The 21,460-nt window shown below is 36.1% G+C and overlaps 1 protein-coding gene across 1 annotated transcript in view; it reads right to left on the bottom strand.

Moving 5' to 3' along the window:
* BAIAP2L1 (BAR/IMD domain containing adaptor protein 2 like 1) overlaps positions 1-18,863 on the bottom strand; it is a 122,727-nt gene extending 103,864 nt beyond the window's left edge. The window contains exon 1 of the mRNA XM_003761491.4: positions 18,496-18,863. Coding sequence (XP_003761539.2) covers positions 18,496-18,546 — 51 coding nt within the window. The 5' untranslated portion in view covers positions 18,547-18,863. The remainder of the gene's footprint in view (positions 1-18,495) is intronic.
* Between the last annotated feature and the right edge of the window lie 2,597 nt (positions 18,864-21,460).

Raw genomic sequence — 21,460 nt, 5'->3', positions numbered from 1 at the left:
TTTTGTGGTAGTAAGAACTGGAAACAAGAGCAGAAACTCATTATTTGGAGAATGAGTACACATATATTGTGGCACCTAACTAATGGAAATATGACTTAAGTAGGAGGACAATTAGGAAACAATGGTGTCAGAAGCTTAGAATAAGGAAGAACAAAGTTTAAGTTTTATCTCTGACTCATACTAAAATCGTGAATTTCTTTAGGGTAGGGGCTTGTCTTTTGACTCTGTATAACCAACACTTAGGACAATGCCTAGAATATAGCAGGTACTTAATAAATGTTTCTTTCTGGCTATGTGACTGGATAAAAGTTCTTTTATTTCTAAGTCCATTAATATACAGAAGAGTTACCATAATTGTACCGGGGGAGGAATTTCCACACTGGGAATTCTCTAAGTCAATGACACTACATGTCCAAGCCAAAGAAATCTATTTTAAAATGTCTATTAAGAATGCCAGATGTTTTAAAAATTGTTCCTCAGTTAATTTGCAATATGGCTATTTTCCTAAACAAATCTTGTCCCCATCTTTTTAATAAGTCAAATGTTTATTAAACTCTTACTATGTAAAAGATATTATGCTACTTATTGTTGTATTGCTGCGTCAAAGTATATTTGCAGTTTTCTAGCCCTCTGGGCAAAGTTCCAAATTGTTTTCCAGAATGGTTAGACTAGTTTACAATTGCACCAACAGTGTAGCTATTTTCCCACAACACCTCCAGCATCTGTCATGTTTTGTGCTTTTTCTTCTGTCATCTTTGTCAATGGGTGTGAGGTGCTATCAGAGTTGTTTAAAATTGTATTTCTCTAATTATTAGTGACTCAGTATTTTTTCATGAGTATTGATAGTTTTCAGAGGAAGAAATTGAAGCTATTTGTTTAAATTTTTTGACCATTTATCAATTGGGGAATGGTTCCTATTTTTACAAATTTGATTCTGTTCTCTTTTGGTTGAGGAGTGAGATATTTTTCAGGGAAATTAGCTACAATCCCCCAGGTTCCTACTTTTTTCTTCTAATTTTGGTTGCTTTGGTTTTCTTTGTGGAAAACCTTTTTAATTTTATGTGAACAGAATTACATGAATATTTAGAGAAAGTCTAGTCCAAAATCCTTATTTTACAGGGTAGCAACTGATCTCCTCCCATTCTTCTTTATTCACTCACTCTCCTAAAAATGACTGGTTTTGATTAATTGTATCTTATGGGATAAATGAAGGAATTTACAATTTCCCCCCCACTCTGTCTTAATATCTTATTATTTTTTTTTTTTCTTTTTCAAGGCAATTGGGGTTGACTTACTCAAGTCACACAGCTAGGAAGTATTAAATGTCTGAGGTCTCATTTGAACTCAGGTCCTCCTGACTTCAGGCTGAATGCTTTATCTACTTTACCACATAGCTTCCCCTACCCTACATTCTGGAAATCAATTTGAAATTCTGAAAACAAAGTGACCAAAATATCCATACTCTGATTCAGAAATACTACTCCTAGGGATCTACCCTAAGGAGATTGCTAATAAAAATAAAGACTCCCTATAAACCAAAATATTTAGGCACATAGACCATTTTTCATAGTAATAAAGTAACTAGAAACATTGATACCTATTGATAGGGAAATGGCTAAATTACAATCTTAAACGTAAGGGAAATGATTTTGTTTTAAGAAAAAAAGATCATGATGAATATTGAAAAGCATACAGAGAATGCACAAACTGATGAAAAATAAAGGCAGAGCCAAAAAATAATATATACACAATATAAATTGAAAGAATAATCATGAGTCAAAAGTGAATGTTGCAAAATTATAAAGAGCAAGCTTAGCACTAAAGAGCTCTTCCCCTCTACTTTGAAAAAATCTGATGGCATATGCATCTCTGCAATCTGCTGACTGATTTTGCTACATTAACTTTTATCTTCTTTCTCTCTCATAGGGATAGTTCTCTGGGAGAGATATAGGGGTAAAGGAGGATGATGTAAAAACAAAAACTAATCAATAAAAATCCACTAATAAAAAAGGTAAGTGAAAAAGGTGTCTAACCAGTTAAAGATAAAATATATTCTTGAAAGTCTGGGGATCATGAAGCAAAAATTAGATGATCATTTGTTAACATATGTTGTAGACTAAATACTCATTCCAATACAAATTGGATTAAATAGTCTCTGAGGAATCATCCAACCATGAGATTCTGATCTAAGGGACACTCATAATGTTATTAAAATCACAGGACTTAGAGCAGAAAGGAATCTCAGATCATCTATATTACTGTTTCTCTCTCTCTGTTTCTCTCTCTCTCTCTCTGTTTCTCTCTCTCTCTCTCTCTCTCTCTCTCTCTCTCTCTCTCTCTCTCTCGTTTAAACACATGAGAAAACTTAAGTAGTGAGGAGTGAATCAACTTGATCAAAGTCAGAGAGGCAAGATTGAGATTCAAAACCAGATCCCTTTGACTTCAAATCCAGCATACTTTCCCACTGCCCCTCCTTTACTGCTTGTTGATATCATTACTCTCTTTATATTCTTATCTTCTAATGAATGAGCAAATAAAGTAAATATTAAAATGCATTCCAAAGCAAAATATGATTTTGATCATCTCTTTGGATTACTTTATATCTTCTGATGGATAATGTGCTAGTTTTTACATTATACATTACCTAAAGATTAAAAACTAAAATAATGAAATATCTCTAATATCTATTTTTTCATAGACATCACAGAATGTAGAATCAGGAGGCATTCCTCAGATATTAGTTTAATCCCTTAATTGTCCAGATAGGAATTGAGAGTCTACCATTCATAAAATTAGATCTTTAACTCAAGATTATGTGAAGTTTCTCATGTGAACAAATTTTGATAAGATTGAAATATATTTAATAAATGAAACAATTTTACAAGTACATAAACTGATTCAGAGGAAAACACAGAACAAATTATTGCAATGTATTAAATCATATATTTGATAATTTGTATTTATTGATAGCTTATAAATTTATACCAATATAATTAATTCCCTGTTCAAAATTCCTAATATAATATATTAGAATTCACTCTACAGTCTTACTGTTCAGATAAGATGAGATGATATGGAAGTACTTTGAAAAGTTGAAAGTATTATATGCACATGAAAATACAAATGTTACAGAGAAAAGAGTTCTGTATTGATTTAATAATTAGGTATAATTGAGCAAACTAACTTTACTGAGCTTCAGTTTTCTCATGAATTGAGTGGAAATATTATGCACTGTGTAAAATCTTCGAACTATATAAATACAAACTTTTACTACTTGGTTGCTTGATATGTTTCTCTTTTCATTTGGAAGTTTTAAAATGTACACTTTAACTTCCTATATAATCTTACTTGGATAGAAAACATTTTTTATTTTTTAACAATATCACAAGAAATTCAGAAATCGATTTCTTTGAAGAATGAGGAGGAATTTTCCTTTATTTTCAGACAAGGCCATTCTCATTTAGACAGAGAGAAACAACTTTTTAAAAACTGTGTCAGCTTTTAAAAAGGCTGATAATCTCTCTAAGAATGGAAAAAATTTTTTTTTCAAGAACTAAATTGATGATTTAATCTTTAGTGATTCACTTACATTATAGATTAATGTCACCATAGGTAATTTTTCATCATTTAAGTCAGAGAAGTGTAGTCAAAATTTATGGTTAATGTAGAATACTATATGACACTATTAGTAATATTTTAAAATAATATATCTGGATCATCTTAGAAATGTGTCTTTACAGGTAAGCCAGCTGTATTTGGCTTCTATTTATCTTAATTAACACATATGAAAACACTACTGATAAATCCCATGGCCCAGTGGACCAATTAGGTAAGAAAATTGAGTGTGTGGCAACAAGGCCACTGCCTCCAGCTTCATTAGATCATATTAACAACTCTCCAACCCATAATCACTAGACTCAGCTTCTACCTAGTGAACCATAACAGGCCTTCAGAAAGAAATATCAGAGCTCTCCCTGAAGATTATGGATCACCAGGCTTATTTTTTTTCCATGAGGTCACTTTTTTAGATCCTGCCTTATGTATTAGATTAGGCATCCTTTCTTTCCATGAAAAATTCCAAGTATGGCCACCTTTCACTTCCTGGGCCATGGGAAACATGAGTTAACAGAAATAAGAAACAAAAACAAAGCTAAAACAACATCTACAGAAAAAGAGAAATTAGTGATGTTTCCCTTTCTGAACGCTGGAACCAGTCTAGAAAATCCAAGAAAGCATCCATAATCATTATTTTGGTGATTTTTTTTTCTATATTAATTAGAACTTAATGGAAAAGAAAAAGCCATTTATAAACCAGCAAATCCAATAGTTACACTGCCCAGTTTGAAACTGTCATAACAACTACTCTTAGGTAAAAATACAGGACCTCTTTCTTAGAAGTTTTTGTTAAAAAAATCCTCAGCTTAAAAAAAAAAGTAGGGTCTTCTTATTGGTCTGAACATCCTCTTGAACTCTTCTTCCTTTCATCTTTTTTTTTTTTTTTTTTTTTTAAATATATGGGGTTTCTGATTGTTAAGAAATTATTTCAGGAAAAGCTTTTCTCTTCAAGTGAATGAAGGCCACAGTAGGGAAGAAAACATTGATGGCAAATAATGTAAAGGGAAATAATGTCAGATGTGACTGGCTGGTGTGTTGGTTTCTTTTGTTGAAGTATACTTTTTGGGTATAACTGAGGATTTTATTGATGAATGATGGTGGTGGTGGGACTGAGGACACTGGCATTAACAAAAGGCATCAGTAAATTTGATGACATCAAACTATGATTATGAAACTCTTTATCAGACTCTATTGCCTTGACTTCTTTCAACAGCATGACACTGGAAGGTCTTTGTGTATTGGCAAAGAGGAGGTGTTGTACATATCTAACGAGTACTTGTATGCACAGCTGAGACCTAATGTCTCTTTTCCATTAAGTCCATTAGTGTGTCATCTGGACTGGTTCAAAACAGTCCTGGAAGGATTTATGCGGTTAGAATTTTTTTGGAATAGACTGGGGTTTTCAGACATAAATTCTAACCTTAAGCAACAACAAAGAAGGTAAAAAATGTAGGTGTTCATTTGTTATGAAAGAATTGTGTTCTAATTCTCTAACTCTTGAGTTAATGAATACTTGTTAAAACATCAAAATTAAGCCAGTTCAATATGCAGTCTTGATTTTAGAATACTTACTTTAGAATATTCACAAGTCAATAAATATAGCACTATGTTTAGCACAATAAACAAGCACTATGTGTCAGGGACTATGCAAAACTCTGGGGGTACAAAGAAATGCCCCAAACCAAATAAACCAAAGAAATAGATAACCTAGTTTCCTCCTATCTTTCCAGCCTTCTTAGACCTTACTGATCCCAATAAATTCTTTAATCTAGTGACAATGGCCTCCCTGCTGTCCCTTGCACAAAACAATGCATCCCCAGTCCCTGCTCCCGCATAGTTCACATTCCAGTATAGGAGACAATAAGTAATCAACTATGTACAATAAAGATATGCATAGGATAAATTGCAGAGAGTCTTAGAAGATGATAAGATTAAGAAAGGTAGAAAAATGCTTCTTGTTGGTAGGAATTTGGCTGAGGCTTTCAGAAAATCAGCAAGCTAGGCGACAAGAAATGAGAGCAGAAGAATTCCAAGTTGGGAAACAATCAGTGAAAATATCTAGAATGGGGAGATGGAGTGTTGTGCTTGAAGAAGATAATGCCATTGGAGTAAGTGGGTGCGGAATAAAGAATAAGAAAGATTGAAAGATAGAAAGAAATGAAAGGTTCTGAATGTCAAATAGAGAAAATTTCATATTTGATCCAACTGTAGAATATATCTTTTGTCAGTTACAATCAACATGCTAATTTATTTTTTCTTAATTGTTCTTTGTTACAAAAGAGTTCCAAGGTGTGGGGAAAGGGAGAAAGAAGGACAAAAGGGGTTATGAGGAAGTGACATTGATGGAAAAAAGCATCAATAAAACATTAAAAAATAAAGTAACTGAATCAAAGAAAATGCAATGGCAATTGAAGAGATCCAATTTCGCCACTGGATTGCAAAATGTGATTCTATTTTAAATACTTAAAAAAAAAAAAAAAGGTTTTACATTTGGTTATAGGATAAGATCATTAAATTTTTTTTACTTAGAGCTTAAAGGCAGAAAATTACACTGGTTCAAGGTCCATAGGGTGCTATAGTTATGGGACAATGCCAAAAAAGCTTTCAAGTGGTAGAAAGTAGGCATTTTTACTCTTGGCAGTTAGCAAGTTTTAGACTTTATAAGGATATCAGAGCTATACTAGTTCCTTACTTAGGCAATGATTTGGGGGTATTGTTCTTTTTTAGACTTTGAACTTTAATTGAGGAGGGCTAGCTATAAGTGACAAATATTTTTCATTCAATTTACCATATTAAAAAAAAGTTAAAAAACCCCCACAACACGCTGTAACTAGGGTTTTGTTGTTGTTTTAGCCAATTTTTTTTTTTTTTTAAATTCTGCTTCTGGAGCCTTAATTAATGTTCTCAAACAGAAAGCAATGTGTTAAATATAAGATAATCATAATACAAATTAGGATATAAATGAGTCAAAATGCAAAAAAAAAAAAATGTTGTTAGATCTAAATTGGAATTAAGTTTGAATTAGATTGGAAAGGATTTCATTAAGGAAGCAATGCCTAAATTGGGCCTTAAAGAATAAACATTTCAACACAGATTGGTGAGGATAGCAGGGGTAATGTGGGGTAGGGAGAGGGATAGGAAATATGGTAATGGGAATACTAGGTAAATGGGATGACATGATTGTAAATGCAAAATGGAGCAGGAGGAATTTTTGTAATCATGAAGGATCCCTGCAATCTTTGCAGAAGTATAGAGCACATGGAAGTATAATTTAAGATGGAGCTGGAAAGGTTTGTTAGAGCCTTGAATATAAGGCAAAAGTACATAATTCAAAAGCTGACAGAGAGGCTATGGAGAGCTTTTGAGCAGGGGAACAATAATTGGACCTGTGTCCAATATACTCTAGCATTAATAGATGGTGAGAGTAAAGTGATGATTCCAAGGTTTTGAGCCTGGATGATATGAATAAGGAGAGGTAATACTGGTACTGAGGATAGAGGGTTGGCTTTATGGTCTGGAGGACCTGAATTCAAGTTCTGCCTCTACTATATACTGGCTGCATGGTCCTGGGCAAATCTTTAATGTCTAATTGCACCGATCAAAGTGTAACATTCCAGAGTATATGTTGATCTGAATTACTAGAAGAAATTTGCTCACTAGGAATAATGTAAACCAATGAAATCACAGGTTTATACCATCTTTTTCTCCAAACAAAAATGAAAAAAGTACTGTATAAGGCAAAAGAGAAATGATCTAAAATAACCTGCTAGTTTATAGTCTTCCAGAATTACCTTCTTAATACAATTATAGTGTGGAAAATGTTACCAGTTCCATTATTAATTTTTGTTTTGTTTTGCTGAGGAATTGGGGTTAAGTGATTTGCCCAGGGTCACACAGCTAGGAAATGTTAAGTGTCTGAGGCCAGATTTGAAATCAGGTCCTCCTGACTTCAAGACTCACTAGTCTTGCTAGTGACTTGCTAGAAGACTTGCTCTATCCACTGCCCCACCTAGCTGCCCCTCTTCTATATTTATATATTTCTTAAAGCACAATAATATCTCTTTACATTCACATACCACAATTGGTTCAGTCATTCCCCAATTGAGGAGTACTCCCTTTAGTATCTAGTTCTTTAATATTACAAAAAGAGCTGCTATTAAAAAAAAATTGAGCACTTTTAATTAAAGATAGTGGGACCTAAAAGAAAGGAATAGATAGTCAGGTTTCAGAAGTAAAATCAACTGGTTGTGAGAGATATGGGATATAAAAATCAAAAATAATTTCAGGGTTTTAAACATAGGAGACTGGATGAATGTGATCCCAGAAAGAAATAGTGAAGTCAGAAAACAGGGTAGGAGTTAAGGAGAAAAATATCAGTTTGGGCTTCTATATTGAATTTGAGTTACTGAAAGCTCAATCAGTTGGAGATAATTTGTAAGCAGTAGGAGGTAGAGGTCTAGAGTTTAGAGGAGATATAGAATTGGAGATTCTATAAGATTTCAGAGTAATCTCTATGGTTGTTATAGTTGAACCTGTGGAAGTAAATACGACTGGCAAAGGAAGGATATACAGAGTTAAACAAGGACAGAAATTTGGGAAGTATTCTCATTAAGGAGTTATAAAGAAATCCTGATACAAGAGAAAGAAACAGATAAAAAAAAAAATCAAAGGAGAATCAGAAAGGTGGGGTGTTTCTGAAACCAAAGAGGAAAGAAAATCCCCCAAACTCTACTGTTACAAAAACTGAAGGGAATTCAATGAGGATGAGTTCTGATTTCTTGATTGGGGAGTTAGAGCTTACTTTGAGAGTCACGGTAGAGTGGTAAGGTAAGATTTGACTTCAAGGAATGGAAGAGATAATTGACAGTGAGGAAGCTGGAAGGAAGCTTCTTCAAGAACTTTAGAAATGATAGGAAAAAAAGATGAGCCGATTGATATGTAGATGGGGTAGAAGGATTGAGTGAAAGCTTAATTAAAAATAAGAGATCTGAGTATTATTATAGGCAAATGAAAAACTTTGAGTAGTAAGGAATGTTTACTAGATCAAGATCCAAGAGAAGGCAGGGAGGAATGGGATCAAGGGGGAGAAAATAGGATTAATTTTGATGAGAATCTTTCTTCTGTGACTGGAGGGAAGGAGTGAATCAATGAGCTTTCATTCAACATTTATTCTGGGCATTGTGCTGAGCTCTGGTGATACAAAGAAGTTTTTTTAAAAAAGTTCTGCTCTCAAGGAGTTAATGGATATAAAAGGGGAGATAACATGCAAGTAACTATATAAAACAGAATAAATTGGGAGTAGTCTAAAAGGGAAGGCACTAAGATTATGGAAGATTATGAAAGGCTTCTTGTAGAAGGTGGAGTATTAGCTGGGATTTGAAGGAAACTGGGGAAGCCAAAAAGTAGGAATTAATGAAGAAGGGAGAAAATTTCAGAATGCTAAGTAGAAAAATCCAAGTATGGGGGAACAGCCAATGAAAATGCTTGGGATTTGCAAGATGGAGTTTTTTTGATTTATTTTTTATTTATAGCTTTTTATATATAAAACATTTTGGGTTAATTTTTCAACATTGACCCTTGCAAGAACTTCTGTTCCAACTATTCTCCTCCTTTCCCCCACCCCCTTCCAGTCCCATACATATTAAATATGTTAAAATATGTGTTAAATATAATATATGTATGCATATTTATATAGTTACCTTGTTGCACAGGAAAGACTGGATTTAGAAAGAAGATAAAAATAACCTGAGAAGAAAAAAACAAAAATGCAAACAAACAGTAACAGAAAGAGTGGAAGTGTTATGGTGTGGTCCACATTCATTTCCCAGTGTGTTCTTTCTCTGAGTGGTTCTGTTCATTACAGATCAACTGGAACTGTTTTGGATCCGGAGATAAGAGTTTTGTATGAAGAACAAGGTTAGTGTCATGGAAGGGACTGGTATGGTAGGATCTATACTTTTAGGAGATCAGTTTGATAGAGCAGATAATGGATTGGAGTGGGAAAGAGATTTGAGGCAAGGAGGCTCAAGAAAGGTTACTTCAATGGACCAGCAGTGAAGTGATGAAGACCTACATTAGGATAGCTTAAGTGTCAGAATGGAGGAGGATGTACATAAGAAATATTTCAAAGACAGAAATGATAGGACTTGGAAACTGTTTGGATATGAGGTAGGGGGGTGTGGGATACTGAGGAGCATAAATCTGGGGGACTAAGAGAATCATAGTATTCTCAATAGTTAATAGAGAAGTTAGGAAGAGGGGAGGTTTCAGAATTGGGGTAGGGGCAGAGATGAGTTCAGTTTTACCTTTGTAACATCTCTTCAATATCCCTCTCTTCCCTCCTCTGACATTGTTAACCCCCTGGTGCAGGCTCTCATCATTTCATGTTTGAACTACTGAAATGTTCTCTTGCTTGGTCTCACTGCCTCAAGTCACTCCCCATATCAAGTCTATCCTTTACTTCTGACAATTACACCTTCTGCTTCTTTTTCTATTTCTTTGATAATTCCTTCTCAGATGATGGTACCTTCATCCCCTTTATTACCTAAGTTTGAAAAATTCAAGTTATCTTAGACTCTCCCTTGCATCCTATTCCAATATCTAACCAGTTGCCAAGTCTTATTGATTTTAACCTTTTTATGTCCAGCATCTATTTTATTTTTACTCCTATTGTAAGTTATTATTATTCAGCTTTTTATCATACATTTCTTGAACTATCAAAATAACTTTCTATCTGGTATCTCTTCTTTTTGTTCTAGCTTTTGAAGCTACCTAGCGTAAAATAACCTTCCTAATGCACAGAGAACTTGTGCTTAAAAATCTATCTTTTGCCCATTGGATAAAATATCAGTTCCTTAGCTTAAAATTCAAGACTATCCACAATCCAGCTTCAGCCTCAGGTCTTCCAAATTATTCCTTTCATATAGTCTATGCTCTGGGTAAATAGGTCTACTCAATATTTCAAAAAAAATTTGAAGGCATTCTGAGATAGCAAAAAAAAAAATCTATTTTTTGGTGTTTTTGTTTGCTCTCTTTTCTTTTCACTTCTACCTTTCTATAGTTTTTCCCTCTTTTCTTGGGATGCAATGGAAAAAATGATGGACTTGATTTGCAATCCTAGCTCTATCACTTGCTGTATAAACTTTGACCCAATGATGGCACTTCTTTCACGAAATCTTCATGTAAGTATACACTTGAAAAATTTCCCTTGCTTATCTAATAGTTCATCTTCAAGTTTCAGCTAAAATCACACTTTTGGCAAGAAGTCTTTCTCAGTCCCCCTTAATGCCAGCTCCTTTTCTCTGAGACTATCTCCAATTTATAAAGGGCAGAGAATAACTGGTGGCTATGGACTCATGTTTATGCCATTCTATTTCTCTGAATAAATGTCTAGAAGAGAGAGGTACATATATCACTGTCAACTGAGAACATATAAAAAAACAAGCTGAAAGGACAAAAATTTACAACCATGAACATGAGAGGTTTACCAAGTTCAGAAGATCGGGTGTGTGCTTATTTAATCTCTCAAGATTCCAAATAATTAATACTTATGATTTCAGTTGTAAATATAAAGCTTTAATAAAAAATTTAAAAAAAAAAATCAGAATAGATGTTGACCAGCATTGATAAATAGTGTGTTCATGAGGAATTCTCTGTACATATATGAAACTATGATTAGAGTAGAATTTCAAAGTTCTAAACCTCAAAAGTGACTCTAAGGGACAGGACATTAAAAAAAAAAAATAAAAAGCTATATACATTTGTTATAAAATGGTTGACAAAGATTGGATGGTGTTTTACGCATTGTATCAAGATTATACTCAGTAATAATATATTCCTAGAAACCACCTAGAGGTTATAGCCATATCTTTCTTCTAAACAGACTTATATTCTTATACTGAGCTTAGCAAAAAGTACCTTTTACTCCATATTTAAACCACAGTTGTAGTTAAAAAATTAAAAAAAAAACTTTTAATAGAGAATAATGTATGATGTGAAGAATTCAACTCAATGCTTCACCATCAATAAAAACTTATGGGTTAAAACAAAAGAATCATATCACATGAAACTTTTAAAATGCACAGTATTCAAAGGGATCCTACTGTAATCTACACAAGGTGTACAGACAAAGAAAATACAAGAGAATTATTCCAGAAATGATTATTAAGAGTAGCATTTGTGAAGAATTGGTGGAACTCAAAAGAAATATAGTTCACCTGAAATCACTGTCCTTTCTTTCATCTGTTAAAGCTAGTCTCCAGTTCCTGTTACTTGTTAAGTAGTCTCGGGCTTCCAAACAAATGAGGCCCATTTCAGGGAAAAAAAAGTACTTTCCTGTAAACTCCCCTGATTTTTATTTCATGACACACCTTTTCAAAACAATAGACAAGGCAGGTAAGGAACACCTAACCAAACAATATATATATGTTCTCGATGGCTTCAGGTTTTATGCCTTTCCAACAGTTTTTAACCCAAGAACTGGGAATATTATACACTTAAAAGTAGTAATTTATGATTAACTGTGAAATTTAACATTTAAAAAATGAATAGTGGCATAAAGATATTCATAGTTCTTATTTTCCTTAAGTCACACTGGGTAGTATAATATTTCAAGTTTTAAGTTAGTTTGCAGTTTATATTTTATGTTCAAAGGTACAAATGTGAAAGGGAACTTCTACGTGATATAATTAACCGTACTGTCTCCTAACTTTCATAACTTCTGGTATAAATGTGGAAAAACTTCCAATGAGGCACATTTTCCAAATATAAGTTAAAATATTACACAATAACATAAAATACCATGTAAGTATATTAGATATTAAATATGTTATTAAATTATATGTTAGCATTAAACACTGGCCATTAAAATATCACATGTTAATATTAAATTTTGGCTACTTTTAAAAATTCCTTTATTGAATAGTTATTTAATGAAAAGTACACTAAACTTAGAAGTAGATGACATAGGTTCTAATATTATGTAACATTTTGAGTTGTTTGATAGTTCTGTAGCTGTTTTTCCACTTGCCAAATAAATAGTATTAATCTATAAATGTCACAAAAACTTAATAGAAATTAATGTAGCATTATGAAGACAGAACTGGAAGTCAGCATATTTGGGTTCTAGTATTTATTTTTATTCCAAACTATGTCCCTTCCAGTTCTAAAGCATGAAAAGACCCTGGAAAAGATTCCCAACACAGGTGGATCCTGTGTGGAGAATTTATGAGAGAGCATAGACAAAAGTTAAAAAGGATAGGCAGTCATGGATGGGATAGATCACTGGAAGAATATCCATATTGAGGAAATCCTAGATCCACTGAAGCCAAATTATTATTTTTATCTTAGTGCTTCTAACAGAAAGCATGTCTTAGGCTTTTTCTTGATCAAAAGCCAGGAACCTACCTAGCTTTTCTTCTGATTAATTTAGGGCCAATTGAAATATGGAACGAAGCTACTGATACAAGTAATCTCTCTCAGAAGCTTTCCCTCCTTTCCCTTTACGGTCACCATGGGGCCCTAGAATGGGAGAGCCTTGGGCTGTTAAATCCTCTTTTATCTTATGACCCAAGTTCCTTTGAGTAAACCTGATGAAAGCACATATTTTTGGGAAAAACTGACTAGCTTAAAAAAAAAAAAAAAACTGAGAGAGGAATGTCAGATATTTTTTAGCTGATGTAATAAGCATTGCTAGTAACAGGGGAAGGAAGGTGGAGACAATTTGAAACTTCAAATAAATAACTTGCACCTGTGTATTACAGTACTTGATGTGTTTTATAAAGTAATAGAAATCTGGCATTGGCTTTCATTTACAAATCACAGAATAAGCTGCAAAAGAGAAAAAGAATCATAATAGGAAAACACTATAAAATCCAATTTAGTTAGGTGCAAAAAAAATGCAGTGCTAAGATTTAAAGGGATGAATGACACAAAATGTTGATGTCTTCATAAATTGCCAAAATGCAGCTAGTAGTTTAATTGAGTAATTAGTTAGAAGCAAGAAGTTAAAAGGTAAAAATGTGAAGAATAATCGATAGTTCTTCTTCACTGTCACCACTGAACATTTAAATACCCTCACTTAGATAGAAAAAATTTGTAAAGGAAAATGGCATTATCCTGCTCTTGGTCAAATTCTATAGTGTATGGGTGGGAAAGCATTAGAAAGGGTGGCTGGATGATGTCATAACCATGAATTATCAAAGACTTCCTCAACACCTAACTTCCAGGAAGGTTATGTAGCTCTATTTAATCATATGCTTGCACACCCTGAAGCTTAGTTTCCTCTAAGTGTCACTAAGATACATATATGCATCAGGAAACCATGCAATACAACAAGAGTGTGAGGGCAAATTCAGAATAGAGAATTTAACTCAAACTCCCCAAACAATCACAATCAAACTGACAAAATTTGCATTTGTTCCTAATATTACCCTTCTTCAACATTTTAGTGTTTATTAATTTCCATTTGTTTTTAAAGTATTATCACACAAATTCACGAGACTGAACATGCACCAAGGTGTAGTGGTTAAGTACTACAGTGAAAGACCTATGTCCAATTTCTTCCTCTGAAACTTATTAGCTATGGCCCTAGTAGAAGCAGCTAGGTCGAACAGTAGATAGAACCAGGGACTGAAATCAGAAAGACTCATCTTCCTAAATTCAACTCTAGCCTCAGACACTTACTAGCTAGGTGACCCTGGACAAGTCACTTGGCTCCGATTCAGTTTCTTCATTTAGTAAAATGAATTAGAATTAGGCAAACTTTTACCAAGAAAACTCTAAAATGGAGACAGTGTCAGACATGGCTGAAAACCAAAAACAAAGTGGCTATAGTCAAACCACTTTGTTTCCTCATCTGTAAAGAGAGGGCATTGAAATAGGTGACCTTTAACTCCTATTCTAACCTTAAACCTAACTTAAATTTGTGAGAATATCATCTTAAATATTTGCAAAGCCACATAAAAAAAACCAAACAAATAAACATTTAAAGATAAAGATACTTGATAGCTAGACAAACAAAGGGGCAATTTCTTCTTCCTCTTCAGCATTTGTTCCTTCAAAGTTAGAGATATGTGAGAACTTTAAAATATAAAGAAATTAAAACCTATTTCTGCAAACCACATACTCCTGGAGCTGGCTTTTGTAAATGCACCTGGTTATGCTATGTTTTGCATTATAAAGATAAAGCAGGTTGGCAGGTAATGCAAAAGACTCAGAAAAGAAAACACTTTAAAAAGAATTGTAGTAAGCACTCCAAGGGATGCCTGGCCATACAAATTTTCCTTTCAATAGGGTTTAGCTTTAGATTTGTTTATAGTGAATACAGAAGATAAGTAACTGAGGTTTTCAAGGCTTTCAATCTGAACACGCCAAAAAGTAAGGGACAGTCATGGTTTAATGAAACCATCCATGATCACCTTCAGTTTTATATTGCATAGATTAAATTGTTTTATTTTTTACATGGTAAATTTAGACTCCCATTCCCAAATGCTAAATAAAAATATAGATCTAAAATATTGAGGAAAAAAATGACTGAAATTAATCATCATCATCAAACATTTCTTAAGCTTAGATATGTGCAAGGTCTTTCAGAGATTACAGCTATATGGATAGAATGCTAGGCTAGGAGTCAGAAAGACCACAGTTCAAATTCTACCTCACACATTAAGTTGTGAGACTCCAGGAAAGTCACTTAACCTCTGCCTCAATTTTCTCAACTGTAAAATGGGGACAATAACAGTATTTACCCCTATGGATTGTTGTAAGGATCCAATGAGATAATATTTGTAAAATATTTAGCATAGTGTGTGCACATAATAAACATTTTGTAAGTGCTTATTCCTTTCCTTCGCTCCTTGTGCTCTTAGGGAGGTTTACAACTTAAAAAAATTAAGATGTTTTATTTATAGTCTATGTAGCTACTAAATGTTTAAAGTAAGATATGAACTCAGGTTTTCCAACTTTAGGCCCAGAGCTAACTAGCTGTCATTGGATGACAATGATGGAATGTCATAGAACTGGAGTTTGCGAAATTTTAAAATATATTTTTGTTTTTTGATATCTTTTATTTTTTACATCACTTGGATTTCCCTGTGAATGAAAAAAATTTAATTATTAAGTGTGTACTAGGAGCAAAGTATAGGGGATATAATGTATCCCTTATCTTCCCAGAAGGCTATTCCTTAAAACAAAGAATAAAAAGAGGGGGGAAAACACATAAAAAATATTAAATATGTAGATTTATATTCACAATTCCCCCCAACATGTGAGGTATATGGTTTACAATCAGTCATCAACCAGGCTGAGCCTCCAGAAAGGATTAATCTGGATAATTATATATATATTTCCCTTAAATACTATTTTATTTTTCCAAATTCACGCAAAGAAGTTTTCAACATTCACCTCTGCAAAATCTGATGTGTCAAATTTTTCTCTCTCACTCTCTTCCCTCCCTAAGACAGCAAGTAATCCCACATGGGTTAAATATGTGCAATTCTTCTTAACATATTCCTGTATTCATCATGGCTGCACAACAAAAATCAAATCAAAAGGGAAAAAAACCACAAGCAAACAAAACAAAAATGGTGAAAACACTATGCTTTGATCCATAGTCATTCTCTATAATTCTCTAGATGAGGATGGCACTTCCCATTTGTTTCAGAAAATCACAAATCAGAAACTGAAAAACTAGAAGGAACTTTTAGAACCTAATCCAATCCTCATTTTACAGACGAGGAAATTTATGCCCAAGTGGTTAAATGACTTGCCCAGGATGACACTAATAATTGCTTAAGGGGGCATTTGTATCTAAGCGCTTTCTGATACCAAGTCCAACATTATCCATTATACCAAATGTGTATGGCACACAGACACACATGTTCATATGTATCTACAAATCCTCAATATATTGACCTAACCCAAGATATCTTTTCAATTTTAAGTATAAAATATTAACATTCAAGTCTCTGGAAATTTAAAAACCTGCCAACTCTGAAAGGAAATATAAATATGACGGAAGCAATTTGGTCAAGGTTAATGGACCCCAAAGCATGACCTTGTTAAATCTATCAACCATGGTATTTCTCTCGTTCATACACAGACACACACACACAATTTTCTCAAACAAGGCCTTTAATTTGATACCAAGGTCAGGTAGGGGCAGAATCAATGTGTGCTTAAAGGTATGTTAAAAAATGAAACAATTTAAAATAAAGTGGAGGTGCATTTTGGGCACACATATGAAGAAACACTTTAAAAGTCTTTGGAATCCATGGGGTTAAACTATGGAAACATTTTTAATCTCCTACCCAGGAAACTCATTTTGAGAATTCACTGAGGCAACATAAACTAAATCTTGGGGTAAATAAAAAAAATAAAACTTAATGTAGGCCTCAAAAAAAATCTGGAGTTTAGGAGAGTCATATATCTGAGTCAAATATTTATTAAAAAGTTGTTATACATCCAACTAAAACAAAAGTTGCTCTGCAGTCTATAAATAATTAAGTATGTATCTTTTTTCAAAATTTTTCAAAATTCACTTACAAATACTTAAACTTAAAAGTATCTCATTACTGAATAGATCACTAGTCATAAGTCTGTTTCTGGAAAAAATGCTTGTACAAATGTAAAACACATTATTGAATATTTTAAAAAATCCTTAAGAAACATAAATGTTAATCATGACTTAAAAAAAGGAACATCCACTTTATTAAAACATTGAGTTTTTGTTGACTCAAAATGTTTCACAATCATAACCGGCATATATCAAAGACCAGTCTAACATGAGAGAAGGTATAAAAAGAAAAAGGTGTTTCAAGATCCACTGAAAAGTAGACTAACTGCCACTTTAGTAAAATCCAACAAGATGAGTGTACTACAATAAAGCCTTTTCAGCTGCAGGAACTACAAATGAGCTATTGCTCACCTGGTAATTCTTAATTAAATGGGGAGTTTCTCTTTCACATACTTGCAAGTATTATTATTATTTTTTAAGACGACACACTGAATGCCTTTTTTCGGCTTCTGGAAAACATGTAATAGTAATGCCACTGCTACTTTTATGTGTTTTAACTATAATTTTCATGTGGTTTGATGAAAAATGGAAAACTTTTCAAGGGAAGCTCCTTTTCCCAGGGTTTTAAATTTTTACAGCAAATTCATTATTATTATTATTATTTAAAAGACTAGTTTTATGTCCCTTAAATCCAAAGAGTTCTATATAAATGTCTATGCAGAAAAAAAATCTTGCTGGAAAGCACCATCCTTGCTTTGATCAACATTTGCCTCTTGGGACGATAAATCTGGCTATTTACTTCAATCCAAGTCAACCTCTGACTACTGGGACGAATGTAAATGGAGTTTGATTCTCTTGGATGGCGTCCCTTCAGGAATAAAAGTGGGAGAAATATCTGCCACAAAACCTAGCAATGGGAATTTAGGAGTGGAGTTTTTTTTTTTTTTTTTTTTTTTTTTAGCAGAGCTTACAGGAGATAGGTAAAGACTGTTTTCTTTCACCACGCAACAGCTCCTCTCACTCCTACTCCCTCCTCTCCCCTTTCTTGCTCCTTTAATTCTTATTCCCCCCAGCCCAGAGGCGAGAGAACCAAAGAACCAACACCTCCGCGCTGGGAGGGACTGTTTCTGTTCTTTCTCCCCTAACCAAGGACACAAGAGGTGGTCTAGCATCAATCTACCAATGCCAGGAAGATTCCCCGCCTTTCTCGCTCGCCCCCCGACCCCCATCTCCCAGCAAACTTCTGGGCATCGCTCCCGAGCTGCGGAACACGGAACCCCCAGGGTCTCTCCTCCGTCCCCCAGAAGAGCCCCCCTCAGTTCCCTCCCACAACTTCGCGGGTCCGTGCGGGCCCCCCACTCCCTTACTCTGTAGGTGTTTTCGGTGAGCTTGTTCACTTCCTCCGGACCCCGAGACATGGTGCCTCCGCGACTCGGCCGGGAGTCTCAGTGCCTGCCTCTGGGGCAGAGAGGAGGAAGGATGAGCGCCGGGGCCACACCGCCTTCCCGGGCAGCTTGGGCTGAAGCTGAGAACCCGGGGCGCTCCGGTCTCCGCGCCCAGGGAGGCGAGCCGGGGACCGCGGGAGGGTGCGGGCAGGAGGACGGACAAGCGAGGCTGGGTTCGCGTGTCCCGCCGCCCGGTACGGAGCGCCCCTCTCTCTCGCCCAGCCAAACTGTCAAAACTTGCGGACCTTCAGCTGCCGCGGCCGCCGCCAACCCCGGGGAGGAGGAGGAGAAGCAGGACCTGGAGCCGGACTCGGAGGAGGAGGGGGGGGGGCATAGAGGGCGGTGCAGTCTGACGCGGCAGCCCCAGCAAGGGAGGGGCGGGGCGGGGCGCGGCCTGGCCCTACCTGCGTCGGGGCTGGGGCTGAGCCCAGCGAGACCCGGGCGCCCTGGGCCGGGGAGAGGCACCGGATGCGCGGTGCTGAGGGCAGGGCGCCCTCTCCTGGGGCCTGCACCCGGACCCCCGGCGCAGGCCCGGGTCCCCCCTCCCGTCCCTGCCGCCTCTGGACCCTCGGGATCCCGAGGAGCACCTGGGGCAGGACGGCCGCGGGCAGGGACCCTCGGAGGGCGGCTGGCTGGTCTAGAGGGGAGTCCCTCGGTGCCTGGCCGTGCCAGAGTCTCCAAGTTTCCCAAACTGCGGCACGAGCTTCCTCCAGCCTCCTGCCCGGGAGAGCCGTCCTGCGAGGACTGAGCACGTTTTACATCTGTTATACTGTGGCCCGTGGTAGTGAGGAGGCTTGTAAGAGCATCCCGAGTGCCTCTTTCAGGGCTCCAAGTGCACAGAGGGGACACAGAAGCTAAGGCTAGGGAGATGGCTTTCTTTGTGTCGAAGCTATAAAAGAAAGGATTTAAAACGAGAATGCAGCGAGGCATGGCAATGCCAACCAGAGTCAGCGAGGCCGGGAGTTGCCCTGGCGATTGTTCTGTTTTGTTTTGGCTTTTTGGGTTGCTACTGAGGCAGAGAGGGGTTGTGATTCACATGGGTGGACTATGTACCCACACTGTCGCTTATTCTTTCAGGAGAGGCTCCGTAGGGCGTTGGAGAGAACTGGTTTAGAGTCAAACTTCACTTCCTCCATTCACGACTTGTGTGATAACAGGCACATTATTTGATTTGCTTTCTGGTCTTCTATTTCCTTATCTATAAAACACGGACTAGATCTCCACGGTTCCTATAATTTTCTAAGAGAACTTGTGACGGGACACTCTCACTAGGTGTATTTCTCTTATGTTTCAGTATCCATTTGCGTGGGTGTGTGGGCGTAGTCACAGACCATTTCCCCCCTTGCTTCTGGTGACTGGTTGAAGAAATTGAATACAGTAGCATTAAGGGCGATGAGCCTTTTCTGGTTTTCTCCCAAGGGTGAAATTGAAGGGAGAGGCATTTGTGAATAACATAACCTTGACTTGAGATTCGCAAAGAAATGTTTGGAGGTGGAGTGAAGAAGTAAGGGGAGGGATAAGGAGCTAAGGTGTTATGTTACAGTGGGACCTGGCGAGCGCTTACAGCCTAGGGCCGATGAGTCTAGATTTCGGGTTCCCCTCGTCAGGGCAGGTAGGTGCACAGTCATTCAAAAAAAATGTTTTAAACGAAAGGATTAAAAAAAAAAAAGCCATAGATAGTCTGCCTAGTCGGGGGAGAAAGCAAGCAAATACGTACAAACGAGCTATATATAGGATAAATAGGAAATAAGGGAAGACTGAAAATTAGAATTAAGAGCAGTGGGCAAAGGCTTCTGGTAAAGATGTAATATGAATGGATTAAAGGAAATCAGGGAAGTCAGTAGGCAGCAATAAGGAGAAAGAACATTCTAGGCATGAGATAGCGAGAGAAAATGGCTAAAATTGGGAGATATGGAACAGCAAGGAGGCCAGTTGCTGTTAGTGGAACTGCAAAGGAAGTCGGTTGTTACTGGATCCGAGAGTAAGGTACAAAAAGACTGGAAAGTAGGAGGGAGGGGGCTATGTTCAAAAGAGACTTTGGACGCTTGAGGATTTTGTATTTTATCTCGGAGGCAATAGGGAAGTATTCCTCAATTAGCAAAACAAAACCCATCAACGACTGGTTCTTTAAATAAAAATACAACACTTTAAGGTAAGGAAGATAAAGAATGGATGGAGTTCCTGTTGGAGACCCTTCTTTCTTAAAAATTTCCAGATATAACTGGTATTGAAATTGCACCTAGTATTTACAATTCACTAGGGAAAGCTACACAGTAACATTTCTGTGACTCCTTTATTTGCTCTTCTGAGGTCAGACTTTGAAAGGTGTCAGACAATGGACTTAGAACAGAAACCCGATTTGGACTCTTGCAAGGGAAGGACTCTTATCTGTTACTGGAAGCTGTAAAATGAATTAGCCTAGAAATGGAAAGGTATACCTAGCACCTAGAAATAGCATTTAGACAGTTAAGTAAAACACATTATATCTTAATGGAGAAGTGGTTTAAGTTGTTGATGTTACTTTTTTCTCTCTTCACCTGATTTATAGTATTAAAAAAAAAAAAACACCTCTGTGTTTATGATGTGGGGTTTAGCACCAAATTATGTGGTTCATGGACCAAAATGATGTGGGTGATATAGGCACCAGATGATCATTGCACCAAAAGTTGAGGTTAGGTCTTGTGAAAAATCCATAATGGCCATTCTCTTTGGCAAAAGGTAGATTTAAGGAAAGAGATTACAGACAAAATGAAGGGATACAATAGACACCAGGAATGATCAATATGAAACAGAGTTGGGAGAGCATAGAAGGGGGTTTTCCTGAAAGGGAAATAGCATCCCCAAAGAGTTAGCTAGCTATAAGGAGGAGAAAGGGATTTGGGAAGCA

This window comes from Sarcophilus harrisii, chromosome 1, assembly GCF_902635505.1.
Source record: "Sarcophilus harrisii chromosome 1, mSarHar1.11, whole genome shotgun sequence".
Classification (NCBI taxonomy): domain Eukaryota; kingdom Metazoa; phylum Chordata; class Mammalia; order Dasyuromorphia; family Dasyuridae; genus Sarcophilus; species Sarcophilus harrisii.
The sequence above is the reverse complement of the archived record's forward strand: the minus strand, read 5'-3'. Positions and strand labels throughout refer to the sequence as shown.